The 25,612-nt window shown below is 44.2% G+C and overlaps 1 protein-coding gene across 5 annotated transcripts in view; it reads left to right on the forward strand.

Moving 5' to 3' along the window:
- Positions 1–25,612, forward strand: part of LOC130484325 (poly(rC)-binding protein 3-like) — a 240,677-nt gene that overhangs the window by 170,085 nt on the left and 44,980 nt on the right. For all 5 annotated transcript variants that reach the window (XM_056857256.1, XM_056857258.1, XM_056857257.1 and 2 more), the window contains one exon: positions 19,623–19,764. In XM_056857256.1, the coding sequence (XP_056713234.1) occupies positions 19,687–19,764 (78 nt within the window). In that variant the 5' untranslated portion in view covers positions 19,623–19,686. The remainder of the gene's footprint in view (positions 1–19,622; positions 19,765–25,612) is intronic.

A 25,612-nucleotide genomic window follows, 5' to 3' on the forward strand; every position in this document is an offset into this window, starting at 1 on the left:
GGGCAGAGCAAGGGAGGGCAGAGTTTGAGAAGGGGAGGGAGCTCAGCAGGCAGGTGATACCATAGCATCTACCCTCTAGTGCTGCCGTTTCCTCTGAAGGAACTGATCTCTGTAGTCTGAGGGTTGTTTGTAATCCTGGGAGAACGCCGGGCCCCACCTGGAGACTGGCAACCCTAGCTTCAGACTAAGCTTGTGTAAATTTGCTGGATCTTTTGACTAATCTGTTCAAGTTGCAAGGCCTAGTAGCTGGAACATGATAAATCATATCCCCATTTTCTTCTTACCAGCAGTCTCTCAAGTCCAGCGTATCGAGCACTGCTTTTAACCTCAAGGCCCTGGTAGGTCTCCCATACAATCCGACAACCATTTCTGTCTCCTTGTTGCGAGCCCACAGTTCTGCTTTCTTAGCTGACAGTTCTGCTTTCTTAGTTGACGGTTTTGATGCACAAAAGGAAAAGATTCTGCCCCACAAGAAATGTAAATTCACACCGCACTTTTTGCACCCGGGTCATGGGATGAACCTGGGTCAAACTAACAGCACCAGTCTGCTGTTTTTAGCTTTTACTTCCCCAATACTCTTTAAGTGACAGCCAGTGAACCATAAAAATAAACACGGGGGCATAGATAAGCACAGTAATGAAGCCAGGGGATAGAATGTGGGACTTGAATCAGAGACTTGGGTTCAGATTCCACACATGAAGCTCATTGAGTGGCCTTGGGCCAGCCTCTGTCTCATGGGCTGATTGTAAAGTCAGCGGCCCCAAACCTCTGTGAGCCTCATGTGCCAGTGGGATTCTGACATAGTGAGCTGGGCACAGTCACAAAATAGCTAGCCTAAAGCGGCTGTGGTTGGAGGTGGAGCCAGATCCAGAATGGCCTCCATGGCTTACCTCCAGTCACACAGTGAAGATCCTTATGCTGTGGTGGCAGCTGTGGCCAAAGCAACATTTTAAAAAATCTGCACAGCCAATCAAATCTCCAATGGCCAATCAGAATCCTTGTTAGGCAAAACTCCCACCTGTCCCCACCCACTTTCTGAAAACCCTTGGTGGGAGCAGGAAAGGTGTCAGCAGGCACCATGGTGCCTACAAGCGCCACGTTAGGGACCCCTGGCAGTGGTGGAGCTCTTCTGAGAAAAGGCGGTATAAAACTGTAATAAGGAATGCAGCATTAAATGGGGTTCTGGGTTTCATTGGATTGTAGATAGCTACAGGACTATGTTCACAAGTCTCAACAGTGTTTGCTGTGGACATAGTAGCCGAATATCTGATGCCTGGAATATCATTTGGAAATAAGCAGCTTAATCTAGGGAAATACATACAGATGCATTCACATTGTGTAACACTGGCTCACTAATTGTACAGTATAAAATGTTAACAAGAAAAGTCTGATTCAGTTTTAATGATGGTGAAAATCAAGTGATGCCTTTGTGACTAAGGAGAACAGGCCAGCTTTTATACACAAATTACAATGATTTCTTATTTTCCTGCATTAATGTGCCTTGCAGTTTAGCCTGAAACAAAAGCATCTCTGTCCAAGCTTGGATGATAATTTGTTTCTTTTTTTATTTCAGTACAGTGACCCATTATGTGCAAAAGTGTGTTAAACAGTTAAACATCTCAAAGGATACAACATATTGAAAACATTACAATTTCTGAAGTGCGAAAAATACTAAGATGGCTATTGTGCATAGATCAGACTGAACTGGGATTTTGTTTTTTCTCTCCATTACATCTAGGACAGCTGTAACTGATAAAAATCCACTGAGTAGTGAGCCAAAGCATCAACATATCTAATTCCCAACATATACCCCACCTGTGGATACTTAAATCCAGAGACTGGACCCATGAACAAAGAATACATATCTATCTACAAACTTGAAAAAGCTCCAGGTTTGCAGGAACATTTGGGGAGGGGAATTTTTGGGAGTTAACCCCCCCAAATAATAGAAACAGTGCCTGTACCTTTAAGAAATGTATTTCCTCTAAGACCTCACTGGGCAGTGGGAGGGGGGGTTGCTAAGCAACCACAACAATTGCCATCATTATCCAATATGGCATCTACCCTATGTTTCAGGAAAGTGGGCAAGGCCCTTGCCTGGTGGCAACTGTGGTTGGTAGTTGGTTTCCACCTTGAAACAGCTGCCGCTGAAGGAATTAAAAAGCAGTGACCCACCCTAAGATGCGGGGCTCATCCTAGAGAAGTAAAAGTGGCTCTTTGGTCTGATCTCATCAGATCTAAGAACTAAGCAGGGTCAGTACTTGGATGGGAGGCCATCAAGGAAGACTCTGCAGAGGAAGACATTGGCAAAGCACCTCTGCTTCTCACTAGCCTTGAAAGCCCCTTGCTAGAGTCAGCATAACTCGGTTATGACTTGACAGCACTTACGTATGTACATAACTGCAAATGTGGAGCTCCATAACCCACAGAATGAGTGCCACTGTTAGATACTATCCTAGGCACTGTTTGCACTGTTTGCCCTGACCTGGATGGCCCAGGCTATCCCCCTCTCATCAGATCTCAGAAGCTAAGCAGGGTTGGCCCTGGCCAGTACTTGGATGGGAGACCACCAAGGAAGTCCAGGGTCGCTGTGCAGAGGCAGGCAACGGCAAGCGACCTCTGAATGCTTCTTGCCTTGAAATCCCTATGGAGTCGCCATAAGTCAGCTGTGACTTGATGGCACTTTCCACCACCACCATCGGGGCACTGCTTTGTGGTGAGACAAGACCTTCCCAATGCCAAAATCACTGTGAACAGCACAGAGATTGCAACTGAGTGATCATCATTCCAGGGAGAGCTTTGGAAACTGATGGTTGCATTTCATCAGAAGATAGCCAGGCTGTTGGATAGTAGAGAGCCAGCGTGGTGTAGTAGTTAAGAGTGGTGGTTAGGAGCGGAGGACTCTAATCTGGTGAACCAGGTTTGTTTTCCCACTCCTACACCTGAAGCCATCTGGGTGACCTTGGGCTAGTCACAGTTCTCTTGGAGCTCTCTCAGCCTCTCCTATTCTCCTTAAAAACGGTAGAGAAAGTCGGCATATAAAAACCACGTCTTCTTCTTCATTATCTTCTTCTTCTAGAGACTCCTCAAGCCTGGCGCAGATGGGTGCCCAATTGTGGTACTACATACATCTCCTAAAATTACATCGTACAATCTACTTTCTGTTAACAAAATTACTGCGAAATTGATCACAGGAAAGAAAATGTATTTCCTAGCTATGCACATGGTAATCATTGTCATTCAGCCATCAGTCAGTTCTGACTTGTGAAAGGGATTGAATCAGACAGTTTCACAAGTTCTTATTTAGCCTGTGAGACTGTGGTCTTAATTAAGAGGTGCTAGGTATTTGGAGGAGCCATTTTGAGTGTTACTAATCTATAAATACTGTATTTCCAAATGGGGAAAATGCTTTTAACAGAGAAATTAAATGAAAACGTACCATGCAGACATTACCCAGGAGTAAGTCCATGGCTCAGTGCAGAAGGTCCCAGGTTCAATCCCTGGCATTTCCAGTTAAAAAGGATCAAGTCATAGATGATGGGAAAGGCCTCTGCTGAAAACCAGGGAGAGCTGCTGCAATTCCAAGCAGATAATATTGACTTTGATGGACCGAGGGTCTGATTCAGCAGAAGGCAGAGTCCTGTGTTCATGTGTGCAGGGTTTACTCCCAACTTAAACATGCAAAGAATTCAGTCAATATCACTGTAAAATCTTGAAGAATTTAGGACGCCCATATTAGTATTATTATATGTTTTCCAAGGATAAAAGACTGCACATGCAGAAAGAGTTGTTCATAATAATAAGATAACTAGGTTATTTTATACAAAGTGTACTTTAAATATTCTGAGCAGCTGTACATCATATTTTATTTTGTTTATGGAAAGTGAGTTGTGGACCAGAATGATCAAAGTGACTAAAATAAAAACTAAACGCATGCAGAAGTACCATCACAAACTGGAGGGGAAGTTGCTTACAGCAAATGCTTCTTTTCTGTTCAGAACATTTTGTATATATGTTGGTTTATTTATTTATTTTCTGCAAATGTATTCCTCGCTATATAGGCCCAAGAGGTTTTACCAAAAAAAACCCCAAAAAAACCCCTTCATCTCAGATTTACAAACTGCCCTGGCTTTGATTTCCCTACATGTTGGTCCTGGGTTTGAAATTCTTCAGTGTTGCCCTTCAACACAGTCTTCCCTGCAGATGCTCCTAGACAGGACTTCTGAGGCAGGGCAGTGGGGCTGAAGAATTGGAACTTGGCTCCTCCCATGGCGGAGGCAAGTTTTCCTTTCCTGGTAGTTGACTGTTGCTGGCATCAGCAGCAAAACCTTTTGAGAATGTCTGAGGGGAGGAAGTAGGGTTGCCAACCTCCAGGTACTAAGCAACAAAACATAGGGCACCTCCGTGCCTGTACCAATAGGTTTGGAAATTAGCACAGGATTATAGTACATAAATGCACATAAACAGGTAGTATCCCGTTGGGAACTTGCTGACAATACTGCTGCAGACTGTCGAATTGGAATTGGATTATTTTTCTATGTAATTGGTTTACTTCAACATGGATGATGTATTTTGGGGCTGAAGAAACTTATGTGAATCGGCCGTCCCCCATTTCTTTGGATTTATACCGATATTGGATATCCTGTGGAATTGACTATCTTGAAATCCAGAAGAGGACTGTTACTCTCAGATACATGTCAAGGACTGTTTCAGATTTACCTGCGAATTTGTACATAATTAGTTGCTTAGTTTTTGTGTTCTGCACTTGTCTTGTCTTTCAGCACTTATTATACACTTGTTATTTACTACCTGTTTATGTGCATTTATGTACTATAATCCTGGGCTAATTTCCAAACCTCCAGGTACTAGCTGGAGATCTCCTGCTATTACAACTGATCTCCAGCCAACAGAGATCAGTTCCCCTGGAGAAAATGGCCGCTCTGGCAATTGGACTCTATGGCAGTGAAGTCCCTCCCCTCCCCCCACCCTTCTCAGGCTCCACCCCAAAAACCTCCAGGTATTTCCCAACCTGGTGCTGGCAGCCCTAGGAGGAAGTAAGAGTGGAGTCAGCTGGAACTCATTCAGGCCTTGATGGCGACAAAGTCTTCCCACAAAAGAATGCTCACCGTTGTAAGGAGAGCGGAAATGGAAACTAGATGCATTGATCGTCCGTGACACTCATGCAAACTATCATGTGATTTAATGCACAGTCCTCCCAGCCATGCCCTTCCTGGGCCTTTTCGCAGCAGAGAAGCAGTGCGCCTCTTTCGCTGCTGTTACACAGAGGACGTAGCACAAGGATCCCCACCCTTTTTGAGACTGCTGGCACATTTGGGATTCCGAGAGAGCGTGGTGGGCACAGCCACAAAACGGCTACCGCAGGTGGTGGAGCCAGCTGTAAAATTGCCATGGCTTACCGTCAGTAACACAGTGAAGGTGTTTATGCTGTGGTGGCAGCTGCCGCCAAAGCAACATTTAAAAAAAATCTGCGTAGCCAATCAAATCTCCGATGGCTTATTGGGGAAAGCCTTGCCTGGCCCCACCCACTTTTTGAAAACACTTGGCGAGCACCAGGAAAGGTGTTGGGGGGGGGGAGTGTCATGGTACTAAGGTTGCCAACCTCCAGGTGGCACCTGGAGACCTCCTGCTATTACAGTTGATCTCCACGCAACCAAGATCAGTTCCCCTGGAGAAAGTGGCTGCTTTGGAGGGTGGACTCTATGGCTGAGGTCCCTCCCCTCCCCAAACCACACCCTCCCCAGGCTCCACCCTCAAAATCTCCAGGTATTTCCCAACCCAGAGCTGGCAACCTTGCTTGCACGGTACCCATGGCCACCACGTTGGGAACCCCTGACATAACACATTCACCCAGGGCGCCGCAATTTTCTGTATGTAGATGAGAGAGAGAGAGTGTTTCCTATCTGATGTATGTGTGTGAAGTATGAAATTGTTAAGCCTAAAGCTTGATCGGGAAAGTGGAGATAAACCTCATTAGTTTCCTTTGGGATCGAGAATTTTAAAAGGCGCTCCAGGGGCAGGTATCCCAAATCACAAACAGGAGTCGCTGAGGCCGCCTCTTTCCCTTCTGAGTGTAATTGGCTTTCCTCCGGTGCAAAGGGAGGACAGTTCCCTAAAATAGGATGGATAATTCAGCTTTGTTCATTCCATTAGAATAGATTCTTTCTGGCTTAGTTTAACCGGGGTCTTTAAAAGAAACAGGTGGGATTGTTTGTATGTAACAAGAGCTGTAACAATGCATTTAGCAATTTTGAAAAAAGACAATTGCTCAATAAACAGACAAAGGGGAGCTCAGCTGTGCCTCTGAGAGAGATCCTGTTTCAAACTCCAAGCTCAGTTTATAACAGTTATCTTGAAACCGCAGCAACCGACTCGTCCTCCTTTCCAAATGGCATTCCAAATTTCTGCCCTGGGGCTTTAAATAGAATGAGGCAGGCCCTGTTTCTTGGCAGAACTGAAAGCAGAGTTCAGTGCAGCTCTGTTCCACTGAGGCACTGGATTCGTTGTACGTGCATGTAATGGTGGTGCCGGTGAAAAATACTGTCAAGTCGCAGCTGCCCTATGGCCGACCCCTTAGGGTTTGCAAGGCAAGAGACGTTCCGAGGTGGTTTGCCATTGGCTGCCTGTGCATAGCAGCCCTGGACTTCCTTGGTGGCCTGCCATCCTTGTACTAACCAGGGCCTCCCCTGCTTAGCTTCTGAGATCTGATGAGATTAGGCTAACTTGGGCCATCCAGGTCAAGGCAAGAGATGTTCAGAGGTGGTTTGCCATTGCCTGCCTCTGCGTAGCAACCCTGGACTTCCTCGGTGGTCTCCCATCCAAATACTAACCAATGCTGACCCTGCTTAGCATCCAAGATCTGACAAGATCAGGCTAGCCTGGGCCATCCAGATCAGGGCAGTGCTATTCAGAAACTTAAGCTGTTGAAATGTTTTCTTTGAATCATGGCCTTGGTTCATACAGTCAGCCAGGGAAGCAGTGCCATGGAGAGGTGGGGAGGAGGGAGACAGAGCAGGTCTCTCAATCCTCCCATGTTGAGGAAGCCTACTCACATGATTGCTTGCATGCACATAGTGCTGGTGAGCGTGGGTCTTCTCCCTCAAAAATGCTAGGTCAATGCCACCCCATCCAACTAGTGTTCTTTGAATAAAAAAGCGAGATATTTATCAGGCCTGTCAACATGACCCCCAAAATCAACCTTGTTGGACTTCTGAAAAGAGGCAGTGGGTAAAGCAAAAGGAGGGCTGCCCCGGGGACTAGATCCAGTCACCAAATATTGGGAGGGTCCAAGCCACGTCTTCTCCTGTGATGTTAATAGGTGTTTCTGTATAGGTCCTCCCTAGTTTTGCCAGACTCCCCTGGCCACCAGGGGGAAGGGGGGGTTAGGGATGCCAGATCCAGGTTGGGAAACTCCTGGAGATTTGGGGATGGAGCCTGGGTAGGACAGAGACCTCAGTGGGGCACAATGCCGCAGAGTCCACTCTCCAAGGCATCCCTTTTCTCCAGGAGAAATGATCTCTGTAGTCCAGAGATGAGCTGTAATTCCAGGGGGTGCCTAGGTCCCATCGGGAAGCTGGCATCCCCAGTCCTCCCTGTAAACGGTAAGGTCGGTGCCTCCTGGACTCTTCTGAAGCTTCTTCAATGAAATGGAGAAAAGCCAGTACTGGCTCTTTGCTTTGGGGAAGAAGGAAGTGGGCACCGTGGAAAGAAGGAAACTCAATGATGGGCACCGTGGAGCCTCAAGGAAACACATTAGGAATCACTGTGCAAGGCTACTGGGGTAAAATTAAAATAGGTTGTGTTGTAGATCACCAGAACTCCTTAACTATTGTAACAAGGTACTCCAGCCATCAGGAAATTCTCCTGTACAAGACCCACTGGAATGAGAGGGAGCAATAACACGGCTATCGGAGGCCAGCAGTGATGACCCTAGAACCTCCTCCTTTTTGGCACCCCATGGCGCCAAACCCAGTGTCCAGCCCAGTTCCAATGTGGCATGGCCACAACTCTTTAAATAGCTACCTGGCAGTATGCTGATCTACAACAGCTGACCCTTCAACAGCCAGCCATCTATCTATCAGCTGTCTGGTGACTCCACCCTCAGTGTGGGAATGGGGAGTGGCGGGGAGAAGTTGCTTGGCCATACCTCTGTAGGGCTTCTGGGTAGACAGAGGTCTTTAAAAGACCTGAGGGAGGAGGCCAATGAGGACGCACCAGCTCTGGCTCCCATCACAGAAGGAAGTAAAGCTAGGGGAGAGAAGGTGGAGTAGAGTGGTGCTTAACTCTTATCCCTCTCCATCTGAGGCCAAGGGAGGGCAACTCACTTGAGTGGCTGTGGCTCAGTGGAAACGCCTCTGCTTTGCATGCAGGCAGGTTCAATCCCCGGCATCTCCAGTTAAAAGAACCACGTGGTAGGGGATGTGAAAGACTTCTCCCAGAGAGTGGCCACTGCTGGTCGGAGTGGGCAGTACTGACCTTGATGGGCCAGTGGTCTGATTCAGTATATGGCAGCTTCATGTGTGCGTGATATACAATGGCCAGGGCCTGGGACCTGACAACTATGATGTGGCCGGCACGGGAGAACACCCAGGTGGAACGTGCTCTTCATTGCTGGCTCCGAGGATTCCGCCTCACACATTTTTGGAGTGATAGGATACAAATGGACAATAATTGCAGTTTTATTGTTCTTTCCGTTATTGTAGACAAATGAAGCTGGTCTACAGTACTTCTGGTCTGTCTGATAACTTTTTGGCTAAGTTTTCCAATTGCACTTTAGCAAAATGCAATTTTTTTTTGCAGTGATTGATCATGGTTGTTGCCTCTTCTTGCTCGTCTTCCCTTGTTCTCTGTCCCATAGTATTTCAAATTCAACTGTGAAACAACGCCTTTAGAATAAATGCTATTGAACTGAACATGAGCTCGGTGTTGCAGACGCTGCACCCAGAGAGCTCAAGTCATCGTTTGACAAGCTGATTTTATTGAAAATATTTTTGCAATGTATGTTAATAACATTGTAGTTTCCTCGCCCATGTGGTTCATACGTTAGCAGAGTGAAATGAGACCAGATGCACAGCAGTAATTGCCTAGCTGGAAAGATCATGTTTGAATTGGTCCTGAGAGTCTCTTTCAGCCACAGTTGTGGAGCAACTCAGTGAAGCATCTGAGACCACTGCTGATGTGTCAGGAATCTCCATTGGCTTGGCACATACCTTCACCACTGCTTAAGTAATGTGGGAAGTCACAGGGAAAGATTGCAATACTTTGGGTCAGAGAGGGGGGCAGTATCTTAATCAGCTCATTTGATTAAGTGCCTGGCTGAGTTCAGTCTCATGGCTGAGAATCCAAGGCTCACCCCTTGTCAATGTCCACTGCAACATAGATTGTAATATAATAACCCTCAGGCATTTTAGTCCTCATTTTAATCTGGATTTGGATGGTGAACTCATAATCTTTCTTTTTTAAAAATAATGCTTCAGAGTAATGTGTTTGCCTCTCAGCTGCTTTATAAGATTTCAGCTCTTCCTTAGTTAATTGGCGGTGGTGGAAAGTGCCATCAAGTTGCAGCCGACTTATGACGACCCCGTAGGGTTTTCAAGGCAAGAGATGTTCAGAGGTGGTTTGCCATTGCCTGCCTCTGCATAGCAACCCTTGATGGTCTCCCATCCAAGGACTAACCAGGGCCAACCCTACTTATTTTCTGACATTTGACAAGATTGGGCTAGGCTGGACTATCCAGGTCAGGGCCCGTAGGTAATTAGGGTTAATTATATAAATCTGATAGTCCTTAACCTCCTTATATGGTAAGCCTCCTTGAGTTTGGCATGGTAAAAAGGTGGCTAATAAATGTTTTGAATACATAAAATTAAATAAACAATGAATTCATTCCTCCAAGGAGCAAGAGTAGGGTCAGTAAAAGAAATACTATGGGCGTTAACACATGGCTGTTTTGTCCCCCAGTTCTCCCACAAATGTAGTGAATGTCCCCAGTAAGCACGCATGGTCGTTGCCCACCTGCGGGATCACCCCACCCATTTCCAGGACTTCCGCAGGTTTTCCAAGTCCTGCATTGTCCCAGTGTAAATGGATGCCTTGCAGCAGTCGTGGGTGCTTGCCTGTGCATTTCAGAACACCAGTAAACCGGAGAAGCCACTGCCCAGCCCTGCTGGCAGCAGCAGCAGCAGCTCCTTTCCACCCCCCGTCAGAGGTGAAGCGGCGGCGGCAGTGGTTTCTTCCAGTGCCAATGCCACACACTGCCAGCCGCTGCTGCCTCCACCTGGCAAAGGGGTCGCCTTTGCTGGGTGGAGGTATGGGGCGGCTGGAAGAGCGCGGTGTTGGCAGGTCCAGGGGGAGGAAAGGAGCCGCCACTGCTGCTGCCCCTTCTTAATTTGTTTGTCCCTGTCCTATCCCCATGCGTTCAGTTTTTTGAACGCAGGATTAGAAGGTATGAGACAGAACAGAGACAAACAAATGCAAACACAGCCATGCGTTAAGGGCCTATATTTGATACAGACATCCACAACCGCAAAACTTTGGGGGGGCAATGTACAGTGATTCTCCATCCACACTTAAGAGTTTGTCCAGATATTTGGTGGAAGTCAATGGGTTTAAAAGGGTGTAGCATGGTGTAGTGGTTAACAATGGTGGACTGTAATCCGGAGAACCGGGTTCGATTCCTCATGAAGCCAGCTGGGTGACTTTGGGCCAGTCACAGTTTTCTCAGAGCCCATGCAGAGGTAGGCAATGGCAAAACCACCTCCAAACGTCTCTTGCCTCGAAAACCCTACTGGGTTGCCATGAGACAGCTGTGACTGGACGGTGTTTTCCACCACCACCACTGCTGATCTCTCAATTCATAAATTAAAATTCATGCAGGTAGTTGGTCTTCTTTTAATCATGCAAGTGCCCCAAATGTGCTTGCGTGAAAAGCACTACTACAGTCCTAAGCCCACAGAAACCAAGGGTGTAATTCTGCTCTCTGTTTTGGCATTAGAAAGGGTCAAGCATTGGTAGAAGTTTGTCAAGTGTTGGTTGAGTTTTGTAGTGTGCACACTTGAAGCCTGGTTGAAACTCTGGGCTTTGAACGGGGAGGTTTCGAGGGGGCCAAATCCTCCTTTGGAGGCAGTGCTGCCGCGCTGCCTCCTATGATCAGTGCAGCCATTCCTCTCAGGAATGCACTGTAAATCAACCATTTCTCTTTTATTTATTGTATTTTCCCAAAAAAGCAGCATCCCTTTCATAAATAAAAATATAGATGATTTTTTTTTGGGGGGGGGAGAACTATTTAAATTGTAACCACGTTGATAATTTAAGTTTTTATTCTGTTTCATATATTTCCAGTGATAAGTCTGATGATGTCTGAAATACACTGAGCATTCATCAGATTAGTTGGTAAACATGCAGGGCCCTACTTTGCCAGTAGAAGTCAAATCTTTTCCTTTGTTATAAATAAATATATGTAATTATAACTGTGAGAAATAGAATTTTAACATCTGTAGCTTTAGTATGTAAAGTTAAGCATGTGTTTAGTTTCATCAGGGTCACATCATATTTTTACATTTCCATATGTCGTTTCTATGACCATTCTTTAAATGCTTATTTGACAGTATTGTATACAGTGGTTAGAGGGTCAGACAAGGCTCTGTGAGATCCAGGTTTGAATCCCCATTCATGCCATGGAAGCTCGCTATATGACCTTGGGCCAGCCACACACTCTCAGCCTTAACCTACCTCACAGGGTTGCTGTGAGGATAAAATGGAGGAGAGGAGAAAGATATAAGCCACTTTGGGTTCTTATTGCGGAGAAGGCAGGGTGTAAATTAAGTAAGTAAACAAATAAATATAATTAATATTTTATGTTTCCATATCTAGTTAATATGACTGTCTATTAAACATTTCTTTGATACCTCATCATAAAATCTGTACCTATGGCAGTTGGAGCAAAATGTAATATGTTGTTTTTGTTTTTCTTTCTGTTGGTAAAACATTTTTTAAAATCTTCGTTTCCATCCCATTCTTCAGACAAACAACTGGGAAATAGGATGAAAGGAAGTTTTGAGAAGTTCGAGAACATCCAGACCTCAGTGGTCTTGGGTTTATAACCTAGAAACTTGCTCAACTATCCTCTTTAAACTAATATATATATTGCTAGTCAAGGAGCCATTTTTAGATTTCACACCTTGGGATATTTGTTTTTTAGAGATGCAGCATGGTGTAGTATTTAGGAGTGGTGGACTCTGATCAGGAGAACCGGGTTTGATTCCCCCCTCTCCATTTAAAGCCTGCTGGGCGACCTTGGGCCAGTCACAGTTCTCTCAAAATGCTCTCAGCCCCACCTGCCTCCCAAGGTGTCTGTTGTGAGGAGAGGAAGGGAAGGTGATTGTAATCTGGTTTGAGACTCCTTAAAGAAGAGAAAATCAGGGTATAAAAACCAACTCTTCTTCTTCTACCTTAATCTGGCAGATGTCCAAGGCAATATCATCAACTCCCCTCAGCTTCAAGGGAGATTTATTATGTGATGGCTACTGTTAGAGAAACATATCCAAAACTTCCTTGGGCACAGAATTACTTATGCTGTTCTTTGGATACTGGCCAATATATTTTGCCTTTTTTCATCATTTGAATTGAATTAATCTGCATGTAAATGAGTTGATTAATGTAAGCACCAATAACTCTGTAAATACAAATGACAGTTCACCTAATATACATTGCAGAGAGCTTGACAGAAAGGTCATAATATGTATGTTTGGCTACCCCCTTCTAACCCAAATACATGAGCGTACCCTGATCCCATTTGGATCTGTGCTGAGGTGTGTGTCTGGACAATCTGTCTGTAAAATAGAAAAGCTATGCTTCTTCCCACAGATGGAATTCACAGAATTTCCCCCCAGTATCAGTCAGACAGGATCTTTAAATTTAGTTAGAGGAGGATTTTGATAATATTGATAGGCTTTTGTTTTCAAAGTTGAATGGATGGTGTGGCAAGTGACCTTGAAAGGAATCAAAGTTAAAGCTGTCAACTGAATAAAGCAATTATTAGTCTGCCCTTTAGCTAATTATTTGATTAAATGTAAATAAATGTGTGTATTAACCAAGCTTCAATATACCCTTTTGAAATACTAAAGAAAACATAAGAATGCTTATAATTTAATTAGAAAAGAGCTATACATATTGCAAGAAGGAAAGGCCTTCTTTTACATTTTATTTACTTAGCTGTTATAGTTACCAAAATAGCCTGAAACGTTCATAGCTCCATTGATTAACATTTCAGAGGATTGCCATGTTGGTCTGCAATAGAACAGCTGGATTTGAATCTGGAAGCACCTAAGAGACCAACATGATTTTCCACATATAAATAAGGTTTCAAGAGTTGAAGTCATATCTGATGAAGGGAGCCTTAGCTTTTGAGTGTTTATTCCCTGAAAATCTTGTTGGTCTCTAAGGTGCTGCTGGACTCAAATCTAGCTGATTAAAATTGACACCAGTTACCAATTAAACTGACTTGCAGCCCTAGTTAAAATTAAACCAATTATGTTTTGGATTTTTATTTTTTGCAAATATTCTCTGACCACATATTACCTATATCCCTACACATGTAATCTGTGTTTGGGTATTAAAGGAAACTTCCTGAATTATTCATATATCTGCGTCATGTATATCCATTGAAAGATATTTTCAGAATGACCAGCGTACCTTTAGTCAGCCTCCAAAATGCTTGGGATATTTTTTTTTCTGGTTCTCTGTTTTTCCTTGTTGCCTTCCCTTTCTCTCTTTTAGTTCATTGCCTCCCTCCCCTCCAGACTTTCTTGACTCTTGTCCTGATTTATCTCTAATTATTCTTTGTGCCCCTGCAAATAAAGTCATTTTTAGAAGCAGATGTTAAAAAGACCCAGCAAAAATAACCCTGGAGGGCATTGACCATCTTCCGTAAGCTGCTAGGCTCACAATGCAAAGTGATGAAACAAAATAGTACAGGCTGCAGAAAACGTAATTAAATTATTGTTCCATTGTAGGAGCCCATTTTAAAATTGCAGAGTATTCCTAGCCCCAACACGCTGACATTATAGTTGAAAGAGCCCTCGCCATGGGTCATGAGCGGGTTTTTGTGAGTTATTAATCATGCTTGACTGGAAAGACATGTGTAACCTACAACAAGCAGTCTCTGTAGCCTTGCCAAAAGAAGCTTTTGTTCCCCAGAGAGAATTGTATCAAAGGCCAGTGTGTCTTCTTATTACATGCGCAATGGCGGCTTTGAAATGGGGCTTTTCAGATTTCAATACGCAGAATCAACAAACAGCAAATAAAAGAAAACAAGCATTGTGTCGCGCCACGATACACCACGACCTCCCTCGGCCCTTTCCTACTTATTGTATTTGCTGACACAAATACTTAAAATAACTAAAGATAATAAGATGCTTCTGAAAAACTGGAAAAAAAGCTGGGGAGCTGAAGATATAGAAAGGTTTTTTTTTTTACTGTCTCTTCTCAGTGCTAAATACTGGGTCCTTTTCCACAGCTACTGCTTTTAATAGGAGTAGGGTTGCCAGCTCTGGGTTGGGAAATACCTGGAGATTTTGGGGGGTGGAGCCTGAGGGGGTGGGGTTTGGAGAGGGGAGGGACTTCTACGCCATTGAGTCCAATGGTCAGAGCAACCATTTTCTCCAGAGGATCTGATCTCTGTCTCCTGGAGATCAGTTGTAATAATGAGAGATCTCCAGCCACCACCTGGAGGTTAGCAACCCTAAATAGGAGGCATCTACTCAGCAGCAAGAGGACCGTTTTTCTCTTAATTCCTAATTAAGTGTCTCTGTGATGTTCTCATTCCTTGAACCTGGAAAGCAGGAACCCTTGATTCCGAATGTCCTGCGTCCCGTTGCGCACAGTTGCCAAACTGGGTGACTTCAACATGCAGAGGGGACTGCAAGGATCCCATCATTTGTTGTTTGTTTGTATTTATGTAATTTGGTTATTTATAGTCCACCTTTCTTGCTGAATCTCAAGGCGAGTTACATAGGGGAATTCAAGTACAATCGACAGGATGGGACATCCAATGAACAGTACAATGGGGTTTGGACTACAAAAATCTGAAAACGGAGATCTCAAACAGAGCTGAAACCAAGCAGGAGATTCTAAACCTGATAAATGGTGTAGAAACTTCCTAGTCGGGAGCATACTCACAGTGATAGGCAGCAATACAGTAGTACAGGCCACTATCCCTACCCCTTTACCAATGCAACTTTCTCAGCGTTTCATTAAGTACAGTCCTTTTAAAAGGTAAAGGTAGTCCCCTATACAAGCACCAGGTCATTCCTGACCCATGGGGTGACATCACATCCTGATGTTTACTAGGCAGACTATGTATGGGGTGGTTTGCCATTGCCTTCCCCAGTCATCTACACTTTACCCCCAGCAAGCTGGGTACTCATTTTACTGACATCGGAAGGATGGAAGGCTGAGTCAACCTGGAGCCGGCTACCTGAAACCAACTTCCGTCGGGATCAAACTCAGATCATGAGTAGAGCTTTTGACTGCAGTACTGCAGCTTACCACTCTGCGCCACGGGACTCTAAACAGTCCTTTAAACCTGTGCAAAAAGCCATCTTGGATAATTCTGTTTTGCATAGTTTGCAGAAAGCCAGGAGAGTGGGCAGCTTGCTAATCTTGTCAGGGAGGCTATTCTATGAGGTGGGGGCCACAACAAGGAATGCATGAGTGTGGATGGTTATTGATTTTGCCCATGTTAGAGGTAATGTCCAAATGGTGCATAGGCATGATCTTTGTGTTGGTGTATGTGTCGGGGGAAAGAATTCCTGTAATGGGTTAAAGGATGAAGAGGAGAAAGAGGAGCTAAATGAGATGAGAGAAGTCCTTTCCTTTTATCCCTTAGAAGCTCCTTGATCAATTGATCTTGAGCAGCATATATCTAGTGTTGGAGGGATATAAGGACTGAAACAAATCTTGCCACTGACAATGTAGCCTTGGGGTCCCTGTCGCTTAGTAAAAAAGGCATTATGTCAGTCACAGAGGCATTGGATTTGTATATTAAAAGGGGGGAAATATAGTGCGATCGAAGTTCCTCGTAAAAACGGCATTCCAAAAGGGCATGGGCTAATGTGTCAATAGAGCCAGAAGAGCAAGGGCAGATCCTGTCTGAGTATGGTATATTCAGAATTCTGCCCTGCATTACCATAGAAGGGTTAGCATTCAATCTAGCCAAGAGAGAAGTAAGGATGTGCATTTAGTTAAAGCTGAACCAGTAAAAAGAGACAGCAATTAAAGTTGCCCAAAAAAATGGTTATTTTTTCTGGCATTATTCGGGGCCTCTTACTTCCCTGAGTCAATTCCACACTGCCTACCGGCTGGACCTCCACACCGAGGCAAGCAGTGGAGAGCTGAACGCCCAGTGGAGCCCAGCACTCAGCTCCTCATGGCGTATTTTTCAGGTTTAGGTTTAATAAAACTGGAAAATTTCAAATTTTTTGAAAAAGCAGAATCCATTATATCCATTTTTTTGGATTTTTTTGAAAATTTCCGGGTTTATTAAACCTAGAAAATAACAGGGGGGGGGGGAAGCTGCACAGTCCTACAGAGGAGTGTCAGTCAGGAGTAGGGGAAGACGAAAGCACACAAGGGGGTGAGAGGGCAAGGGGGATAAAAACATCTATGATGATAATAATGATTGTGTGCCATCATGGCAACCCCAAGGGCCATGCGGTTTTCAAGGCAAAGAGATGAGCAGAGGTTGTTGGCCATTGCCTTCCTCTGCATACTAACCCCAGTTTTCCTTGGTGGTCTCCCATCCAAGTACTAACCAGGGCCGACACTGCTTAGTAGCTGAGATCTGGCAAGATCGGGCTAGGCTAGGCTGGGCTATCTATAGTTCTCAGAATTGGTACCGCGTACATTGGGACTGATGGATGAGGAAGGCATTTCCCCTGTTTGAGTTTATTTACGGTGTTTAGTCAGAGAGAAAACAGGTCAGAGACAATGTGAGGGACATTTTCAAAGGACAGGGCAAGCTTTAAGCAACTTGTCCCACCTATCAGTTCTCCAGGTGAATGCCCCACATTTGCCTTATAAGGGAAACATTGGGGACATTTACCAAGGAAGAGAACCTCAAAACCTGTCGCTTTGCCCCAGGTGCTGCTTTTTCTCAGCCCCCCACCTACCTGGTGGTGGAAAGTGCTGTAAAGTCTCAGCCAACTTATGGCGACCTCATAGGGTTTTCAAGGCAAGAGGCGTTCAGAGGTTGCCTGCCTCTGCATAGCTACACTGGACTTCCTTGTTGGTCTCCCATCCAAGTGCTAACCAGGGCTGACCCTGCTTAACTTCCGAGATTTGACAAGATCGGGCTAAAGTTGGGCCATCCATGTCAGGGTACCTGCTTAGAAGATAAAAATTATGATACAGGTTACAGCACGGTAATGAGAATTGCTAGAGAGAGAGAAACAAGGTGCTCTGAACATTTTTCAGAAAACTGAAGTGTGCAGAATAGGTGGTCTTTAAAGTGAGAAGCTGTTTATTTACATAGTTTAATTTATATGTCTTTGTCTTTTGGCCGTTATGGAGGCTGAATGGCACCCTTGGAGACCACCCCCTGAGTCTGAACATAAAATTCAGATTTATAATTTAATTTAATATGTCTTTAGCAAAGTAGTCTTACAGTGTGGCTGCTATCATTTAAATGACTGTAAATTTACAGTCCAACATCCTAAAGCATTTAGGCCATAAGACAAATTTAGTTCCCCATAACCGGGCTGACATTGTGGTGTGTATTTCCTGTTGACTCAAGGTCGTTGGAATATTTCATATTTGTCAGCAACAAAAATAAATGTTGCTGGAAAGCAGAGGTGATGTTGTTTTGCCTCATCTTAATTCCCCGTGATAAATGTCTTTACATTCTTAGGTCTGTTAATGGACACACTGGCTTGTTTTTTTGTTTTGAGTTTTGGGGGTGGGGGTTATTAAAGCAGGCTGGATCTCTTAACTTTGTGTAGCATTCCCTGATACTTATTACTTTGTAAGTAAGAAGACGCCCACAATTTGCCATCAGAAATTAAGCAATGTCCTGCCACTTTGGGTTTTGGCCTTTCAGGAACTGAGCTGAACAACTTCTGGGCTTCCTAGACAAAAATGCAAGCAGACAAGCTCTGAGAATTTACAGTTGGGAAAACAGCTGCTGACTTATCCCAATGTCTTGGAGCCGTCCGACTGCTCTTGCTGGCGGTGACATCTGGTTACGATCACTGAAAGAGCTACTTGGAGAGAAAATCCTTCGCTCTGCCAGAGCAAATATGAGACAGATTTCTCCACTAGCTGCTGATATTATTTGTTTGTTTGTTTGTTTACTTTTCACCCCAGTGGGGACTGGAAGTGACTTACATTGTTCTCCTTTCCTCCATTTTATCCTCACAACAACAACCCTGTGAAGTTGGTTAGGCTGAGTGTGTGTGACTGGCCCAAGGTCACCCAGCGAGCTTCCATGGCAGAGTGGTGATTTTAGCCTGGGCCCTCCCAGATCCGAGTCCAGTGCTGGAACCTCACCACAATGTCTTTCCCAACCCCCTTGAACTCTGCCTAGCAGCAGACTTTTTCTTATTGCTGCTTCTTGGGGGCTTTGCTTGGGGGAGGTGTCTCTCCCCCAGGGGAATGGTCTCATGTCCCCAGTCAGATGGTTTTGCTCTCGCCTCCCACTCTGCTTTCTGATGGTTCTGAGACAGGTTTAGACTTTATTAGGCGCAATATTGGACAGATTCAGAAGCTGGCTGCCTCCAGGCATGAGAGGCTGCTAATGGAGAATCAGGGCTAGAATACATGGTTAAAAAACATTGCCGACTGTAATGATGTAAAGCAAAGCAAAACAAGCCAGGAGAAATCATGATAAGCGTTCTCAGGATAGCCAGCCATCACAGGCTATGCAGCTGTGGTAAACATTATACAGGAAGGCAAAATAAGCGAGCAAAATACAGACTGTACAAATGTATGAGAACCAGAGGCATGTGACCAGGGCCTGACATCCAGCCAACCTCAGGCCCGGTCAAGGAGAAGCCAGCAGGAGCAAAGTCAGGCTAAGGCTTTGCTAAGGCAAAGACAGGGCCTGACAGATATGCATTTGAACACTCTTGCTGCTCGGGGTGTGTGTGTGTGTGTTTTTCATATTTGCTTTCTGCTACATTCCTGGTACACTGTGTAGGTTCTGACTTCAGGATGCACAATTCTACAGGAGTTGTTTCATACCTTGTGCTGGGACCTTTTTAGAGACCAGGTAGTTTCCTTGTTGAGTTTTCCCTTCCCTTTCTGCCTAATTCACTTGAGCTTGGGTCCTGGCATCATAACAATGGCCTCCAACAGTAGCAGCCAATGACATGGAGTTGGGGGGGGAGCCAAGGAACCACATTGTAATGTTGTCACAACACAATGTGAGTTGCAGCAGATGGTACAATTGGTAATGGAGAGTGACGTGATATAAGGATACTATTTTGGGAGATGACTCCTGTGTTCTTTGTAATGTACAGTTCTATCCAAAGGGAGAAATAAGCTGTTTTGTATGGGTTGGGATACCACTGAGAAAGATCTCCTTCTGAATGGTAAACTTTTTGTCTTTCCAGGTTAAGCGAAGGGGAGAGATCACTCTGAAAAACTTTATTCAGATATTGCAGATATTGGTCAAGAATGAATGCAAAGGATTCTAAAGTGACGGAAGGGGGCCTCAACGTCACGCTCACCATACGACTTCTCATGCATGGAAAGGTAACCGACTAGCTAAGAAGGTATCGGGAGATGGCAAGCCTGGGACGTTTGTATTATATATGTGTGTGTGTGTAAAGTGCCGTCAAGTTGCAGCTGACTTATGGTGACCCCAGAGGGTTTTCAAGGTGAGTGAGAAGCAGAGGTGGCTGGTCATTGCCTTCTTCTGCAAAGTCTTATTTGGTGGTTTGCCATCCCAGTACCGAACCTGTTTAGCTTCTGAGATCTGACAAGATCGGACTATAGTATAAGCATTCCGCATCTTCATACTATACTTTACCAGGTCACAATATTATCCCTAGAGGGGGAGCCAGAATTTTAGCCCTTTTTATTCTTTGGCAAACTAGGGGTAACCAATGCATAGAGCAGCAGTGAGATTGCCTCTGTTTTCCTGTGTTCAGCTAATGTCTTTCAGGTTTCTGATGGTGGACCCAGCTTTTCCGAGTTGATCTCATGTGCTGGCTCTTGACCTGTTGAACAAAATAAATCACTTGTAGATAAAATTGCCTTTAATTCATGGTCTATTTTTTAAAAACCTTATCCTTTTTGGACACTTTGGGTAATAAATTAACAATAACCACTCTAAAGAAAAATATGGCTTTTCTTCAGACACTGTCCTCCTCCCTTCTTAATGTGTTGCAATGTATTCTTGGCGAGTATAAACACAGAAATTTGAACAACAATAAAAAATGTATGCAATGTTTTAGCGTATTCAGAATCCAACGTGAGCTAGTAATTCTTAATGGGAGGAGGACCAGAGATGGTGACGTTCTCTGTGTCATCTAGAAAACTCTTGGTAGAGGCAACCCCCTGGCTTATAGTTCAGTCTCCTAGCTATTGTTCCAGACTATGTAAGACAACCTGTTTAGATTCATGAATCAGAGGTATGAGGGTCTGATTCTTGGGCTTCGTGCGTGTAAACAGTCTCTCTGCTATGATCTGCCCAAGAATGGCCCTCTCATTCTGCTCATCTGCAAAGCTTAGCAGTTTGTGCACATCTGAAACACTGAAAATAGGGTTTAATGTGCCCAAGAATCTGTCTTCTCTTAAAAATGGGCCCACTGCGGTATCAGTTGCATTATATATTCAAAATGATGTTGACTATTTTGATGAGTACAAGATGAATAACTACTAGAGAGAAGACCACTGAGTGGGGAGAACCTTGGAAATCTCACCCAGCTTGCTTGTGGGAGCCAAGAATTTTTAGATGTACAAATATGAGACAGATTTCTCCACTAGCTGCTGATATTATTTGTTTGTTTGTTTGTTTGTTTGTTTACTTTTCACCCCAGTGGGGACTGGAAGTGACTTACATTGTTCTCCTTTCCTCCATTTTATCCTCACAACAACAACCCTGTGAAGTTGGTTAGGCTGAGTGTGTGTGACTGGCCCAAGGTCACCCAGCGAGCTTCCATGGCAGAGTGGTGATTTTAGCCTGGGCCCTCCCAGATCCGAGTCCAGTGCTGGAACCTCACCACAATGTCTTTCCCAACCCCCTTGAACTCTGCCTAGCAGCAGACTTTTTCTTATTGCTGCTTCTTGGGGGCTTTGCTTGGGGGAGGTGTCTCTCCCCCAGGGGAATGGTCTCATGTCCCCAGTCAGATGGTTTTGCTCTCGCCTCCCACTCTGCTTTCTGATGGTACTCCTCCAGGGTCGTTCAGCATTTTTATGCCCATATTATGGAGGTGGACCTGGTGGCCAGGCCTGAAGCCTTCTAGCGAGTTCATGGCAAAGGTATCTTCTCAGTTCATAGCTCAGGCTCTTAGCTGTTGTGCTACAATGCCCTTGTTAGGTTCCATAATACAAATAGATAATTTCTCGTAGCTCTGCTGCAGGTGTATTATCTGATTAGTTCTGTGGTGCTCTCTCTCAGACAGCTTGACTGAATATTTGGATTTCTGGCATCAATCAGTTGTGCTGTCAGGCGCAATCTCCCCATTGCTGGCATTGTGAGTGCTGCGCTGTGTGCCTGTATTTGGCTTCCACTGCAGAGTGTTGTTGTGACATTCTAGCTAAAGCAATTGCTTTGGAAATGGCTTCCTGCCTAGTGAGAACGCCCACTCCCTCCACGCCACTCGTTTGGCACCAGGGACTATTTGTTGCCTAATCCATCATGGGAATTAAATCTCTGCCGGATCTGGCTTTTAACATTAAGTAAAGGAGACCTTTATCAGCTCCTTGCTGAAAAGGAATCCGTCGCTGGATGTTTTAGGAGGTGCATATTTTGCAACAAGTTGTCCTGGAACGAGGCAGAATTTCCATCTTGCCCAGTTTTTTTGATTGCAGTACAAACCTAATAAGGACAAATGGATAATCTCATCAACAGTGCTTTAAAACACTCTGCAGATTTGTGGGAGCCTGCATGGTGGGGGGAGGGTTGGGGTCCCTGGGGATGTGTGGGGGAGGTAGTTGTTAATTTCCTGCATTGGGCAAGGGGTTGGACTAGATGACCCTGGTGGTACCTTCCAACTCTATGATTCTATGATTTTTTTGAAAAGTATCCAGAAGTTCGATTCTGCTGCAATTTTGGCCTTGGGGATAGAATACTGCCAATAGATGAACCTCAGGACTTATTTTATTTAGGATGATGTTTTGTGAAGGCTTATGGCCACATACAAATACATTTCTCACCTTATTTTATTTATTTGTTTATTAGATTTCTAAGCCCGCCCTCGATCCTATTATTATTAGTACCACTGAGCTGTTTGATAATGACCCTTTCTTGTAAACATTCTGGAACTGGAAGTGACACAAGGGATTGGTCAAAGCAATAAAAACTCTGGACGATGTGAATGCCCTAAATTGAGTTTGATCTAATTTGGCATGTTTGTTTTGTTTACCAAACAGAAATAAAAATAAACATGATCAATTAGATCACACATTCACATTTTCCAGTTCTTCAAAATTTTCTTCAAAATTTAAGAAGCACCCCTTGTTAATTTCATGTCCCAAGGACAAGAAATACTTGAACAGAAATATTTGATTAGAGGGGAAATTATCATCAGATGTAATTTAAATGTTATAGTCAAACAAAATCCAAGGTTTATGTGGACATTATTTTATGTGGAAATTATTTTACTGTAATAATACCTGCTAACATTTAGAGGCAATATAGCATGTACTTCCTTGGCATTGTTTAATTTTGTTTTTAAAGAGAAGGCACTGAAAACTGTTGACGCTAATTATAGCACGCTGAAAGCACTGTGCTGGACCTGCTGTGGATGTAGTTGTCAGCTCGTGTATTTCAAGAGAATTTTACTATTGCCCATGGGGGTCCCTGGGGCACCTCGGCATTTGCATTACGTGTTAATTCCATATCAGGTTGACGGTTGCAACATCCCTTCCACCAGGTGAGAGGAGATAAGAAAATCAGAATTTGACCTTTGGCTTTGATTTGACCTGCGTGGCCCATCGGGTGAATTCATAACTTAATTATTAAATTGGACTATTGCATATATTTGTGATTTTATTCCCCATTCCCATTTACAAATTGGTAAAGCATACATGTACATTCACACATAGTTCCTAGGGATAATAGTTAAATTGTGGAACTCCCTGCCCCAGGATGTTGTGATGGCCGCCAACTTATAGAATTATAGAGTTGGAAGGGACCACCAGGGTCATCTAGTCCAATCCCCTGCACAATGCAGGAAATTCACAACTACTTCCCCCCACAACCCCAGTGACCCCTACTCCATGCCCAGAAGATGCCCAAGATGCCCTCCCTCTCATTATCTGCCTAAGGTCATAGAATCAGCATTGCTGACAGATGGCCATCTAGCCTCTCCATAAAAACCTCCAGGGAAGGAGCGCCCACCACCTTTCGAGGAAGTCTGTTCCACTGAGGAACCGCTCTGTTAGAAAATTCTTCCTAATATCTAGACGGAACTTGGAAGGCTTTAAGAGGGGAGTGGACATGTTCATGGAGGATAGGGCTATCTATAGCTACCTGTCAAAATGAATACTAGTCATGCTGCATACCTATTCTCTACAGTATCCGAGGAGCATGCCTATTATATTAGGGGCTTGGGAACACAGGCAGGACAATGCTGCTGCAGTTGTCTTGTTTGTGGCTTCCTTGAGGCACCTGGTTGGCCACTGTGTGAACAGACTGCTGGACTTGATAGGCCTGGGTCTGATCCAGCATGGCCTTTCATGTTCTTATGTTCTGATGTGCTTATGATAAGCATCTGAAAAACTTTGAAAAAGCCAAGCTTCCTTAATATTGCATTGGCAACGGCACCAGTTCATTGTTGTTAATTTTATGAAACATAGAAATTTTATTGAAAATGGAAATTTTTCTGCCCCACATCTCTGACTGTGATTAGTAGCTCTAGAAGGGGCTCTAGACACACCCCTGGGTTCCCTGCACCTGTGGGTGCTGAGTTTCTTGATGCTCCCTCTGAATCAGCATCCTCCCTGGATCTTCTACACATTCACACAGGCTCTGTGCTGATGGGTTGCAGTAGTTTTGTTTTTATATGTTTCATTTTCACTTGTTTGGGAAAAGTGACTGGGCCTGCACAATCGTTCCTTAAAGATTGATCATTTTGTTTGCCTTACATGTATGTTCTGAGAAACGTTTGTAGCTATTATACCAGGGGTCCCCAATGTTTTTGAGCCTTCGGGCACCTTTGGAATTCTGACACAGGGTGGTGGGCGCAACCACAAAATGGCTGCCGCAGGAGGCGGAGCCATACACACACTCTGAGGAAGTCCAGGTGCAGGGGAGAAGAGGGGTAACTTTAAAAGTACACTGAGAAAGAGGAATGAGAGAATAAAGCCCAAGACCATGGTGGCAGCTGTCACTGAAACCACTTTTTTTAATATGTCCAGCCATTCGGTTTTCCAGGGGACAATCAGAAATCGTGTTGGGCAAGGGCCCCCATCTGGCCCCAACCCACTTTTTAAAACCACCTGGTGGACACCAAGAAAGGTGTTGCTGGGTACCATGGAACCCGGGGCATATGTTGGGGACCCTTTGTATTATACCAACTATAGAGTAGTTTCCTTTTCTATTTATCTATTGTAAATTTATATACCTTGTGATCCAATTATCTCCAAGGTGGCTTATAAAAGATTAAAACAATACAAGAAACACATGTTTCAGGTGGACCATTGTGCTTTGCTTATGTATTGGTAGTGGAGCAGCTACAGGAGATGTTGGGGTCACATGATGTTCAAGGTTCTCCCGAGCTCTTTGCAAGCTTGGAGCAAAGCAACAGCGAGCTTGGGGTGAATTGCCCTTCCAGGATACTTTTGCAGTTGATGCATAAATCCCATGATCTAATTTGTATGTGTATAGAAATATTTCTGTGTTGACAGCATTTGCCTTGCAGACTTTTAGATTCCGAATTTATCAAGATGAGTCTTTGCACAGAAAATGTTTAATACGTAAATAACAATTTTTGTTAGTCACGAGTAAGTCAGACGATAGTTCACTGCACTAGATGTGCAGTTGCATTATACTACTTGGGTTTTTTTTTAAGTAATGTGACCTGCTTTAACATCCAGTTCTAAAATAAGTTATTGTTTCCATGAATCATTTCCCACTTTTGGAAGATCAACTGTGCAACCTTTCCACTGTCCATGGTACTGATTCCATGATTATTAGTTTCAGGCTTTGCTTCTTGGCAGCAGGAATATTCACATGAAGCAGAACTGCATTTTCTATTATCACATTCAAAGGTTGAGATATCCTAGCTTCCGTTCTCAGTAAATGTTGAGATATCCTAGCTTACAATTCTCCGTAAGATGAGTACAATTTGAAGGCACTGTTTTCTTTTCCTTGTGATTGAAACTGCTGCCAAAGATTGTACAGTACCTTGATTAATCATTTGGCTGGGCCCAG

Source organism: Euleptes europaea, chromosome 11, assembly GCF_029931775.1.
Source record: "Euleptes europaea isolate rEulEur1 chromosome 11, rEulEur1.hap1, whole genome shotgun sequence".
NCBI classification, from domain to species: Eukaryota; Metazoa; Chordata; class Lepidosauria; order Squamata; family Sphaerodactylidae; genus Euleptes; species Euleptes europaea.